The following is a 12,865-nucleotide window of genomic DNA, read 5'->3' as shown; positions in this document are numbered from 1 at the left end:
CTTGCTTACATAGTAAACCGCCTTTTGTACGCCTTCTTCCTCTCGTACTAGCACCGCACTGGCAGCAAATTCAGTGATCGCCATGTAAATGAACAAAGTTTCTCCATCTATGGGTTTTGATAAAATAGGAGGCTGTGCCATGTGAGCCTTTAAGGCCTGGAAAGCATGTTCGCAGTCTCCTATCCATTCAAACTTCTTGTTGCCTCTAAGTAGATTAAAGAAAGGGACGCATTTATCCGTCGACTTGAAAATGAATCTACTTAGGGCAGAAATTCTCCCAGTTAAACTTTGCACATCTTTGATTTTCATTGGCGATTTCATGTCGACAAGGGCTTTTATCTTGTCGGGGTTGGCCTCGATTCCTCTTGAATTAACAATGAACCCCAAAAATTTCCCTGATCTTACTCCGAAGGAACATTTGAGAGGATTTAACTTCATCTGATATTTGTTCAGAACGTTGAAACACTCTTGTAAATCCTTTACATGTCCTTCTGCCTTGTTCGACTTTACCAGCATGTCATCCACGTACACCTCCATGTTTACTACGATCAACTCCTTAAACATGTGGTTGACCAATCGCTGGTAAGTCGCACCAGCGTTTTTCAGTCCGAAGGGCATTACTTTATAACAGTATAACCCTGTATCGGTCCGAAAGCTAGTGTGATCCTCGTCAGGGGGATGCATACTAATCTGATTGTATCCTAAGTATGCATCCATGAAGGAGAGGATCTCATGTCCTGCAGTTGCATCGACCAGCTGGTCGATCCTTGGGAGTGGGAAGCAATCCTTTGGGCAGCCTTTATTGAGGTCTGTGAAATCCACACAGGTTCGCCATTTGTCGTTAGGCTTGGGAACCAGTACTGGATTAGAGACCCACGATGGATAAAATGCCACCCTGATGAACCCATTCTCCTTCAGTCTTTCGACTTCCTCCTTTAAGGCTTTCGATCTATCCTTATCGAGCAGTCTTCTTTTCTGTTGCACGGGTGGAAAACTCTTGTCAACGTTTAGGACATGGCTGATAACTGCAGGATCTATCCCAGCCATGTCTTTGTGTGACCAGGCAAAGACTTCCTGGTTCTTTCGCAAAAATTCCACCAGTGCATGCTTAGTTGTTGCTTCTAAGTTTTTTCCGACCTTTACAATTCTGGTCGGGTCTTTTTCGTCAAGTTGGACCTCTTCCAGGTCCATGACGGGTCCAATATCTGCCTCAAAATCCCCAAAGCGAGGATCTAAATCCTTATCCTCACTTTGGGCAACACCCTATTTTGTGACTCCATCACCAGATTGGGCTTGTGTATCAATAGCCATTTACAACCTATCTGGGGGAGTGCTCTTCGACGTTCCTTTCTTCGCCTTTGTGACTGAGGCATTGTAGCACTCCCTTGCTTCTCTTTGATTACCCAACACGCGTCCTACCCCTGCGTCTGTCGGGAATTTCATGGCCAAGTGCCATACCGAGGTGACGGCCCGAAGATCAACCAGTATGGGCCTTCCAATGACAGCATTGTACGCCGAAGGGCAATCGACTACTATAAAAGTAGCGAGTAATGTCCTGGTAGCAGGCGTTGTACCTGCTATGACTGGAAGTCTGATTGACCCTGCTGGGGCGAGTCCCTCACCAGAGAAGTCGTAAATTGTTTGGTTGCAGGGCTCCAAGTCCTTGACGGACAACTTCATGCGTTCCAGTGAAGATTTGTACAGGATGTTTACTGAACTTCCTGTATCAACTAGTACTATTTTCACCATCATGTTGGTGATTTGAACATCCATGACCAACGGATCGGAATGTGGGAACCGGACATGCTAGGCGTTGCTATCAGAGAAGGTAATCTCACCATCCTCTAATCAAGCCTTCTTTGATGCCCTGTCCTCCACAGTCATCATCTCGATGTCCTGGTCATGATGTACGGTCCGAGCATATCGTTCCCTCGCCTTTCCACTGCTTCCCGCGAGGTACGGGCCTCCACAGATGGTGAGTAAAGTGCCAGCTACGGGGTCAGGCTGCAAAGATGGCGAGCGCTGGCGTGCGGGTGCATGCTCGTTGCCACCTGGAGCCTCTCATTGGGAATTTCCCGAGGCCCGTACATATCTTCTCAAGTGTCCTTGCCTAATAAGGAACTCGATTTCATCCTTCAGCTGGTTGCATTCATTTGTATCATGTCCGTAGTCGTTATGATAACGACAAAACTTGGTAGTGTCTCTCTTCGAAATATCTTTTCGAATGGGAGCAGGTTTTTTATAAGGCACACTAGAACTCGTGGCCTGATACACCTCTCCCCGAGACTCAATAAGGGCAGTGTAGTTAGTGAACCGCGGTTCATAACGATTGCCCTTGGCTCGTTTATTATCAGAGGTGGAAGGCTCATTATGCGGCCGTTTCCCCCCATTCTTGCCATTGCCATTGCTGTTCCTGTTGCCTTTGCCATTGCCGTTGGGTTTTGACCCATTGGCATCTTTGGCGGGCTCGGCAGTCCCCTTATCCTTGCCTGGGGGTTTTCCTTCACTGGCGATGGCGTCTTCGAGCTTGATGTAGCGATCAGCTCGATCAAAAATTCTTGAGTAGTCTTAACTCCATGCTTTCTAAGGCTACTCCACAAAGGTGTGCGGTGCCTAACTCCCACAGTTAGCGCCATCATCTTGCCCTCGTCGCCCACTATTTTGGCTCCAGCCGCTGCTCGCATGAATCGCTGGACGTAATCCTTCAGTGGCTCTCCCTCTTGCTGGCGTATCTCGACCAGCTGATTCGCCTTAGTTGGGTGCACACGACCCGCATAGAATTGTCCGTAAAATTCTTTTACGAACATCTCCCGAGAAACAATACTTGCAGGAGGGAATTTGAAAAACCACTCCTGTGCAACATCAGAAAGTTTTGCAGGAAAGATCCTGCATCGAGCGTCTTCGGACACTTTCTGAATGTCCATCTGTATCTCAAACTTGTTGACATGAGATACCGGGTCACCATACCCGTCAAAGTTTGGAAGCGTAGGCATCTTAAACTTGCTAGGAGTTTCTACCATAGCTATCCTTTGAATGAAAGGAGTGCCTCTTCTCCTGTCGTACTCGATGTGAAACATCCTTCCCCCGACCAGCTGTTGCACTGCCTGGTTCAGGGCATCTATTTGGGCTTGCACGGCTTCAGGAATCGCCGGGGCCTCTGGTGCTGGGAGAACGTACTCGTTGTGCCTTTCCCGGCGATTGTTGAGTACGTCTCTTCGCTGCTGCTCGCTATCTCCGAGCCGGTTAAAGACGTTATTTTGTCTGGGTTTCCCCTCAGCGTCATGTCTCTCGGGTTGGTCTTCTCTGGGTGGTGGGCTTCTGCCCCTTCGTCTTTCTTCATTTCTCCGACTGGCATTTCCTTTGCCTGAGTCAGCCTCATTGTAACCATGGCCATCTCTGAACCTTGATTGGCTATGGTGGGATCGATTGTTCCCTCGGTTGCCTCCTCGGGTTGGAACTTCCCGAGCGTTAGAGGGTGGCCTGCGTTGGTCGGTAGGTCCCCGTGCATTATCATGCCGTGGGGGGCCTCGGACCGCAGAGCTTATCTCTGAGTTCCTTCTATTACCAGAAGGACACTGTCCTCTGCTCGGAGGGTTCGGCTCTTCGCCCCTATGGCGTCTAGGACTGTGGGGCTGTTGCCCGGCCCTGTTCTGCCTTGGCTGTGGGGGAATGTCGCGACCAGCCTGGGATGGAGGCTGCGCCTCAGGGTCCCTTAGCGGGACATCATCCTGCGGCATTGGTGGCTGCTCGGGCCTCTGGGGGCTCGAGGGCTGGATAGGTGGGCTAGGATTAGGGCCCTTTTGGGGTGACCCATTTGTAGGTTGATCAGGCTGTGAGGCAGGCGCAGCCTGATTCCTAGCCAACTGTAGAGCTGCTTTGAGGGCTGCCATGGCCTCCCTTTGATGGCGGTTCATCTCCGCCTGTCTCTCACTCAACTCCTAGCGCTGTCGCTCAATTTCTTGTTGCTGCCGCGCCATAATCTCAGCAGTACTTTCCTAGTTGGCCCTCAGATTGGCCAGTTCATCCTGCAATACCCCCAGGGTATTCCTCAGCGTCTCAGAATCCAGTTCTTCCTCATCGAATTTCAAATGTGGCTCATCTTCGGTCACGTTTGGAGGAGGAGGCGGTTGAGATGGTGCAGCGCCAGTCGCCTGCCCAGTCTTCTTTGCAGTTTTCGCCATTACTGTTTTAACAATAACGTATCAAGCTCTCAATGAAAGCACCAGAATGTTGACCCTGATTTTGGTCAACTGACACGGAGTAAAAAATGCTTGATGTGGACAGATATGTTAGAATGAATATAATGACAAAAACAATAAAGCACACAAGAATTTATAGTGGTTCGGCCCCAGAAACTGGTAATAACCTACGTCCACTTTAGCTATTATTGATATAGGATTCAAAGGAGTGATCAAAGAACTAGGGTTCTATGAGTTTCACCAACCTCTGAGGAATAAACAATATATCGTAATGTACTAGCTCTAATTCTCTCGTAAATCTATACTCTCAAGTAAGCAAAAAGCCAAAAAAAGTCTCATCCTTGAACTATCTTTCTCTATTTATCGGCTCAAGGAGGATTACATCAATTTGTTATAGATATTCTCTCCTAATTAATCGGATCATCAGGAATTATTGGAGACAATCTCGGGATTGACTTAGATCTTTACAGAATTATCTTGAAATATGCGGAGCGTACGACCAGGCTGGTCGTAAGAAAAACTCAACCGCTATGCACGCAATATCTTACTGGTCGATACCCTAACAGAACTCTGCCAAGTGTCAGACACGTGTCCAGAAATCACCTGCCACGTCATCCGTGTCTGTTTTTTTGGATAAAACACGTGGTTGGCACGTGGCAGCGTTAAAGTGAAGGGATGTTGTTCGCCTATCGACCAAATGTTTCTTGCCTCATTAGATCTCGCGTTTAGATGCGACCAGTCTGGTCGCATGCTTCGATTTATTTTCTTTAAGATACACAATCTTGTAATAACTACATTTATTATCTTTTCTCTTTTATTGCCTTGATACGCTGATATTAAGGATAATTAAGGCCCATTGACCCATGTAACCCCCTTGAGCCTATAAATATGCATGAGAGGGCTCAAGGAAGGGACTTTTAAACCTTGAACTTGAATACTCATAGAGAGAGAGAATAGTGTGATTATCCACCGAAAAGTTGTAATTCTTCTAAGGCTTGTGAAACTCAAGAACCCTAGTTCTTTGATCACGACATTGGAATTCAACATCAATAAGAACACTAAGTGGACGTAGGTTATTACCACACAGTTGGGGCCGAACCACTATAAATCATTTGTGTCACCTTCTTCCTATTTGATTCCATTCTTGATTTCCTTTTTGTTTCTTTGTCGTTATTTTGACTCCGTGTCGTTGGCCAAATCAAGGGTCAACACATACAATTTCGATGATTGCATTTTGAATAATTTAAACATAAATAAAATTGAAGAGAAGTATTCGATAGGGTGTTTCAATGGTGATGGAAGGTGGCAACGCCAACGGAGAGGACAGTGGTAATGACGGCGACAACGTGGGGAGGTGGTGCTCTGCCGCCATGGGGAAGTTGTGGTGGTGGTGTCGTCATGGTAGGGAATGAGAGAGGGGTTGAGAGATAGTTTTAGAGAGAGAGAAGGGTTGTTAATGACATGGGCAATTGTGTCCAAATTTTACAAAATTACATAGTTTTGGGATAGTTAATTATGTTGACATATTTAAAAATTATGGTATATTAGAATGCATAATATGTGATATTTCCCTTACGTTTTTTAGTTGATAAAATTTAATGTGATATTGATAGTTGATTAAATTATTATTTAGGATATTTGCGCCAAAAATACCCAATGTTTACATAATGTAACATTTAAATGTCTATTTTTTTTTTACGGGAAAAGTACCGAAAGTTGATAAAATGTAGCATTTAAATACCCAAACTTGTTTTATAGTGGCAAAAATACCCAAAGTTGCTAAAACGTTGCACATTTACTACCCAAATAGTTTTTTTTTTAAAAATACAAATGTATTTAAAGTTGTAAAAATCATTAAAATTACATAAAATATAAAAAATAGTCTAAATTAATTCTAAAATTAAATGATAGTTTTATTTAATAAAAATAGTAAATAAATATATTTTTTATTACATTAACATTTTTTAATAAATCTGTTTCTCTTTTAATAATTTTTTAGTTATTGGTTTTTCTTTTAACTATTTTCAATCAAAATATTTTTTTCATTAAATAAACTATTTTAAAAAAAATTTATTCTGTAAATATGGTTATTTTTGCCGCAAATATTCTTTATTATTTTTTAGGTCAAATATCAAATTTTTGGCACACAAACAATTTTCTTTACAAAAGCATAAGATTGAAAAAAATGTTATTTATGATTTTTGCCCTCGAACTATTCACAGTATTGTAAAGTGACACTTCTGTCCAATATTGTCTAATGTGACTAATGACATGCTGATGTGACTCTTTGCTTGTTGATGTGACATTGCCACGTGTATAATTTAAAGAATAAATATAATTTTGGCACTCAAACTATTACCACTACCAAATCCTGCTTCTCAAATTCAAAATTTTAAAATTTAAACGATATTTTTAATATTAAAAAGAATAGATAAAAAATATTAAACTCTATTTAAATTAAATTAAATCATACAAAATAAAAAAATCAAATGGATAAAAAATAAAACTATATTAAAATTTTCTTTTATTTTCTTTCACTTTTTCTTACTTTCTTTCACTTTCTCTCACTTTTGCACTAACCAAACAATCTCAACAACACTTGTTAATTTATCACAACAAAAACTCAAAAAAAAAAAAAATCACAACATATACAAATTAAAATTTCAATATCTCAAATTCATACACATTTTAATATGGTTTTAACAACATAACGAAAAATCCAGATTTTCTATTCTTTTTCTCACACTTTTGCACCATTTCAATCCCCTATGTCACTCAACAAATGAAAGAGAGAAGAGATATGAGATGGGCAGGGAAATGGAGAGCTGTAAAAGGATAAAATAGGCGATACCAAAGCTGAATGTCGTCGGGGACCTTACATGAGCCCAACCTGTCAATGATGTCGCTACCAAGCCAACTTCAAGCGCACTCTGACTTATGCCCAACACCTAAGCTAATTTTTTGTCACCATCAATTTTTTTTTAATTTCAATTGATTTTTAGTTTAATAGTTTTTTTTTTAATATTCAAAAGATTGTTTAATTTTAAAATTCAGGGGCACGATTTTGTAATGGTAATAGTTCGGGGATAAAAATTTTATTTATTCTTTAAATTATAAACGAGGCATTGACGTGGTACTACCATATCGGCGCCCAAACTGCCATATTACCATTTGTTAGTGAAATTGGACAAAAGTCCCATGTTTCAATAATGTGAATAATTTATAGATAATTTTTAACATGTTGAAATATCTAAGAGCACGACTTGGATGGGTAATAATTTGGGGAAAAAATTCTAATAATAATAAAAAAAATTATGATGAGATGACCATATTAATAAAAGAAAAAAAAGAAAAAAAAATGTAATTTTGAGAATAAAAAAGTAGCTCAGTAAAATTAAAAATTAAAAAAAAAAACATTTAAAAAAATTAAAAACCCTTGATGGAGATGGTCATTTATCTCAAAAACACATCCTGAAAACTCAAAACCCTAATTCCTAATCCTTTCTCTCTCACGAGAAGCATAACCACTCTGACACACCTCCCATCCGTCACCCCCGTCCCTCACCGTCACCCTCCACACTTGCGAACCACCCTAGGGACCCCACGATCACAATTCCTCGCCGACGCCACCATTAATCTCACACTCTCCTCCTCTGAATCAGCCCAGACGCTTCATCTCAGTAGGAGACACTTGGTATAAATTTTGCATTGTAGTTTTTGGTTTTATTAATTTATAATAGATGGTTGGTTGATTTAGAATTGTGATTTTGTTTGAATTAATAACTTTTAGAATTTGGGTGTTGCACCAGTTTGATTTTTAAATTTTCCTTTTGCTTGTTAGACTCTAACTTGGATTTAAATGTTAGCTTTTTGCTGAGAAAAAATGTAGAAAGATTGAAGTGATTATAAAATTTGTACCAAGATTGATTTTAAAATTTTCCCAGTTGCTTGTTGGATCCTAATTTGGACGCTATGGGCGCCTTCATGGGTTATTCTGTTTACCTGTTAGTAAATCTTGTTACTTTTTCTCTGGTCCTCATAAGAAGTTGGTTATTTTCTTCTTCTTTTTTATTTTTTCCTGCTAATGTTAACTATAGGGGTCTTTTCGTTGTAGCTATTTAGTATTTAGTTTGGAGCTGCTGTTATACAAGGCAAATCCTTTTTGGTAGTACGTGAGAGGGTTTTAGCCACGCATTCTTGTGTTTCAGTTTTGTAAAGTTGAGCTGAATTTAATATCTCAGATAGATTATAATATTATATTAGACTTCTCTTCCAACCAACCGAACCTTAGGTAGCAGCAGCTGCCTCTCTTCTCCTCACCAGAACACGTTGCCACCTCATCGCAAGAACCCATTCCCCTTATTTCTCACAATTGTCTACTTTGTTGCCTCAATCACTGTTGAGGATCCTCTCTTCGTTGCTTCTTGTGTGCAGACAGACTGCAGTGGCTGGTGTGACATTTATTTTGCATTACAGCGGTTTTGGGTTGATTGTCGTTGTTTGGGTTTGACGTTGGGATTGCATGGACTATATTGAAGTATAATGGGATTTCATTTTGTGATGATTACTGTCTGAGGCATGTTTTTATTGATTGAGTCTAAAGCATTTATTTAGCTGAACCTGAGACATGTTTTTAGTTTGCTTGAATCTGAGGCATTTTTTTTTTAGTTTTTTTGAATCTGAACTATTGTTTTTCATTTTGGTAAAATAACTACGCTATTTCTTTGTATTAATTTTGATTTAGTTTAATGGATTGTCATTGTTTTGAGATGTTTAAGTTTATTTGTTTTTATTTTGTTCCTAAGTTGTTGCTATTTCTAAAATAGAAGGACCTACCAAATAGTATTATTCTTTTCTAGACATTTTTAGAATAGAAAGGTTCATTTATCTATTACAACTTATGGGTTCTCTATCTGTGTTTTTTTTTTGGCATGCTTAAAGAATTCACCCTATTCCCATTTGCAATTAAATTATGTTTAAATGACACGACCATCTATTTGAATATTGCTTGCTTTGATTTTTTATAATCCCTTTTCAAATAGATTTGGGTCATCTTTTGATACTTTCTTCAATAGCTGTGGGTATATATTTGTTGACATTTATAGCTTCTTTAAGCATGTTTCTTTTCAATTGATAAAGAACTAACAGAGTGAACAAACGAGAGCAGCTATTAGAGATTGGAACAACATGTAGAGAGGTAGCATATGTTTCATGTATGTTCAACTATTTCAATGATAGCATTTACATTTTTGTTTGTTTGTTTTAATTTTTTTACAGTGAATGCTAATAGAGCATGAGAACTATAAGAGTTTATACATATGAAATAATTATGAATGTAGTTTGATCTGCACATTTTCTCTTGAATCTGATTGGCGTATTGTAAGTTTACTGTTAATGCTTTGGACAATGCCACTATAATCTGTTTTCTGTGTTAGTCATGCTATTTGGTATGCAGTAATTTGATAATATTGCTGACCCATTATCATGTTGCCTGGAGATATTTTGTATTAAAATATTTCCTAGTTTTTCTGTCCATGTTTGGTACAGTTTAGATGCTATATTACATTTAATTATTTGTTATAATTTGGGTTCTTTATAGTTTCTAATCATTTAATTTTTTATTTTCTTTTGCAGGATATCTTATGGTGGATCTGTAAAGGCATTGAGTGGTGGATTTGAACTTTTCTTTTTATTGGAGGAAGGTATTAATTATAATAACTTGCTAATTTGCTTCGACCAATCTCACGCACTAGTGATCTGGCACCACTCTCATATCTGCCACCATTTTGGTTCTCATCTCAAAAGAATGGCGAAGAAGAAGTTTTTCGACAAGAAAAAGTCTGCAACTTTCCAGTTGCTCGCTCGCGATTCTTCCGATCCCAATTACAATGATTCACCTGGCAGTGATCGAGTCTTCATCCGAGTTGACAACAATCCCTACTCTGTCGACACTTTCTTTGCGGGCGATAATCCCGACAATGTTGATGACTCCAATTCCATATTCGATGATGCGCCTGAGGATTATGGCACCGGTGAAGAGGATAATCGAGTTTTCGGCAGCTCATCACAGTCAGCTGCACATCCCCTGCCTGAGCGCTTGAGAAAAGAAATTGTGGAGCTAGGGTTTCCTGACGATGGGTATAATTATCTGGAACATTTGAGGGAGATTAAGAATAGCGGTGGTGGTTCTGCCTTTTATCACAATCCAAAGACCAAGCTTGAGCAGCTTCCCAAGGATGTCAAGGTTGAGTTAGTTTTTGACTTGTTTTGTGCCCTTTTGTTATTAAGGTTCTGTTTGGCCCCATAATTTAGGCAGGAAGGAAAAACAAATTAAAGGGATTTCTTCTCTTGATTGGATTCTGGGAATTTCTTTAGGAAAATGATGGAAATAAATTTAAATTAACCTTTTTTTCTTTTTCAGGCTTATGATGCTTCAAGGTTGAAGATTTCGGAAGTGAAAACTGATCCCAGTGAAGAATATGTGTATGGTGTAGCATCAAAGACGGTTGGTATAAAGGTTAAGAAAGCGGTTGATCCTGAAGTAGCTGCATTACTTGATGATAGTGATGCCTCGAGGTTTGGTTCAGATGTTGAGGACTTGGAAGAGGATTTTGTGATCCAGGCAAACTTTCCCAAAGACAGAGATGATGATGATGTATCATCAAATAATAGGTTTAATTCATACGGGAAAGAGAAATTTGAGACCAAAGATGTCATTGACAATGAAGACAATACTTTTGGGCAACAACAGACTGCGGCTGACTTAAGTTATAAGGATGGAGCTGGATGTCATGTGACGGTGGCAGCAAATGATTCTACTGTCGAAAAGCCACGAGTTCGTCGTCTTTTGGATGAGCAATTTGACATGGTGAGTATTCTTTTACTATCTTCTCTGCTTTCCTTACACTGTTATTATATAGGTTTCTAGCTTTGTATTGATAGAAACTAGAAAGTGTTACACTTTTTTTTTATATGCAACTCTGGACTTTAGAAAAGTCTCTTTTTCAAGAGGGTAGTTGCTTCCCAAAATTTGCGGTTTAGTTTCTGTCTCTCAATCTATTACACTTCACATCTTTTTTAATTCCAAAGTTTGTCCATACAATAGGTTGAAATTGTTTGGTTGGTTTGATTATGGCGTTAAGTGCAAATTGCTCCTTGCCCAAGCTGTCTAATCTGCAATTAGTTTATATTTTAATCCACTTGATAGATAAGAAACATTTTTAAATCACATTCAATATGCTATGATAATTAGTTTTGAGTATATGTCTTATCATTTTTTCTATTATAGCTTGAAAGTCAGGAATATGGCACTGATGACGAAGACAATGACTATGGTTACATAGCTGAGGAAGATGAATCTCTTGCAGAGAAGTTGAGACATGTCCTTAAGGACAATGTTGTGGATGACTTTGACCTTGACGGTAAATATAGGGCTCCTGCAGATTTAATTCAGTCAAATGAGAATCTAGAAAGTACAGAGCTAATTGATTCTGCCAGGACTGTAATTCGCCGCTGTGTGGAATATGGTGAGAAGTATGAGAATGATGATCAACCTGATGATGCCATTATTCTAGAGGAAAGCAGCGATGAATCTGAAGTGTGGGATTGTGAGACAATTGTTTCTACGTATTCAAATCTTGATAATCACCCGGGTAAAATCGAAGCTCCTGGAGCAAGGAGAAAGAAGAAGCTTTTTGACGTTGTTTCTGGAGCCTTAAATGGTACCAATAATATGATATCCCTTAAAGGAAGAGAAAAGCTCCCTGTGGACTTTTTGCCTCGTGGTAAGAAACCTACTACAGAAAAGGTGAAAAGTGGAGATAGTTTGAGAATTGAGCCCCTGAAAAGGAAACAGGACGAGTCACCGGAGGAGAAGAAGGAAAGAAAGGTTTTTTTTTTCTTTTCCCTCCTACACAGTGCCTATACTAAATACAACACCATTTCTTACCCCGTTGGGTCTGAAGCAAATAAGTTAAATTGACTTGTCTGAAAGTGAACCATACTTTAAATGTCTGCATATGATAGTATTAAGACTTGTTTTTGATGGATGTATCTTAATGTAGGCTGCTGTAAAGGAAGAACGCAAAGAAGCGCGGCGGATTAAAAAAGAAATGAAGGGGCTTTACAAAGGTGAAGCACATCGTGCACAAAGAGTAGCCGCTATATCTGGTCCATCTTCCATTCATCTTATGTGATTATAGGTGATCGGTATTTTGAGTGAATCGGTTTGCTTTGCTGTTTCTATCAGTAACAATCTGATTTCAATGAGTTTTGACTTTGAGTAGGAAAAAAAAGTGCAATGTTATAATTAGGCAATCTACCAATTAGTTGGTATACAATTGTACTTGACGAACCACTATTTTTATGAAGAAAGTTGAGTGTTTTTCTCTTCAATAGATTTTGTGATTATATTTTGTTTGGTCATTACACAGTTGTAGTCATCATAGTTATTAGGATCTTATATAATATGATATCAAACGTTTTACACAAATTACACGTAATAGTTACACTGAAAAGGGTGGAGGAAACATGTTATGTTGTTGGACTGTATAATACAAATAATACATAAACCTAAACTCAAGAAAAGGATTTGGGCACATGAGGTGGGTGGACATGTACATCAAGAGTTCAGTATAGTATATAACAAGAGAGAAAATTGTTTTAAG

At 39.2% G+C, this 12,865-nt stretch overlaps 1 protein-coding gene across 2 annotated transcripts; it reads left to right on the top strand.

Annotated features, from left to right (window-relative positions):
• The first annotated feature begins 7,653 nt into the window (after positions 1-7,653).
• LOC133788350 (uncharacterized) lies at positions 7,654-12,593 on the top strand. 2 transcript variants are annotated; one of them, XM_062225808.1, is made up of 6 exons: positions 7,654-7,893; positions 9,834-9,901; positions 10,005-10,443; positions 10,621-11,067; positions 11,488-12,087; positions 12,263-12,593. In XM_062225808.1, the coding sequence occupies exons 3-6, from the start codon at positions 10,006-10,008 to the stop codon at positions 12,392-12,394; spliced, it is 1,617 nt and encodes a 538-aa protein (XP_062081792.1). In that variant the 5' UTR covers positions 7,654-7,893; positions 9,834-9,901; position 10,005; the 3' UTR covers positions 12,395-12,593. The 2 variants fall into 2 exon arrangements, with proteins under 2 accessions (XP_062081792.1, XP_062081791.1); XM_062225807.1 differs by having other exon boundaries at positions 9,834-10,443.
• Positions 12,594-12,865: the final 272 nt, after the last annotated feature.

This window comes from Humulus lupulus, chromosome 7 (assembly GCF_963169125.1).
Source record: "Humulus lupulus chromosome 7, drHumLupu1.1, whole genome shotgun sequence".
In the NCBI taxonomy this organism is placed as follows: Eukaryota; Viridiplantae; Streptophyta; class Magnoliopsida; order Rosales; family Cannabaceae; genus Humulus; species Humulus lupulus.
The sequence above is the reverse complement of the archived record's forward strand: the minus strand, read 5'-3'. Positions and strand labels throughout refer to the sequence as shown.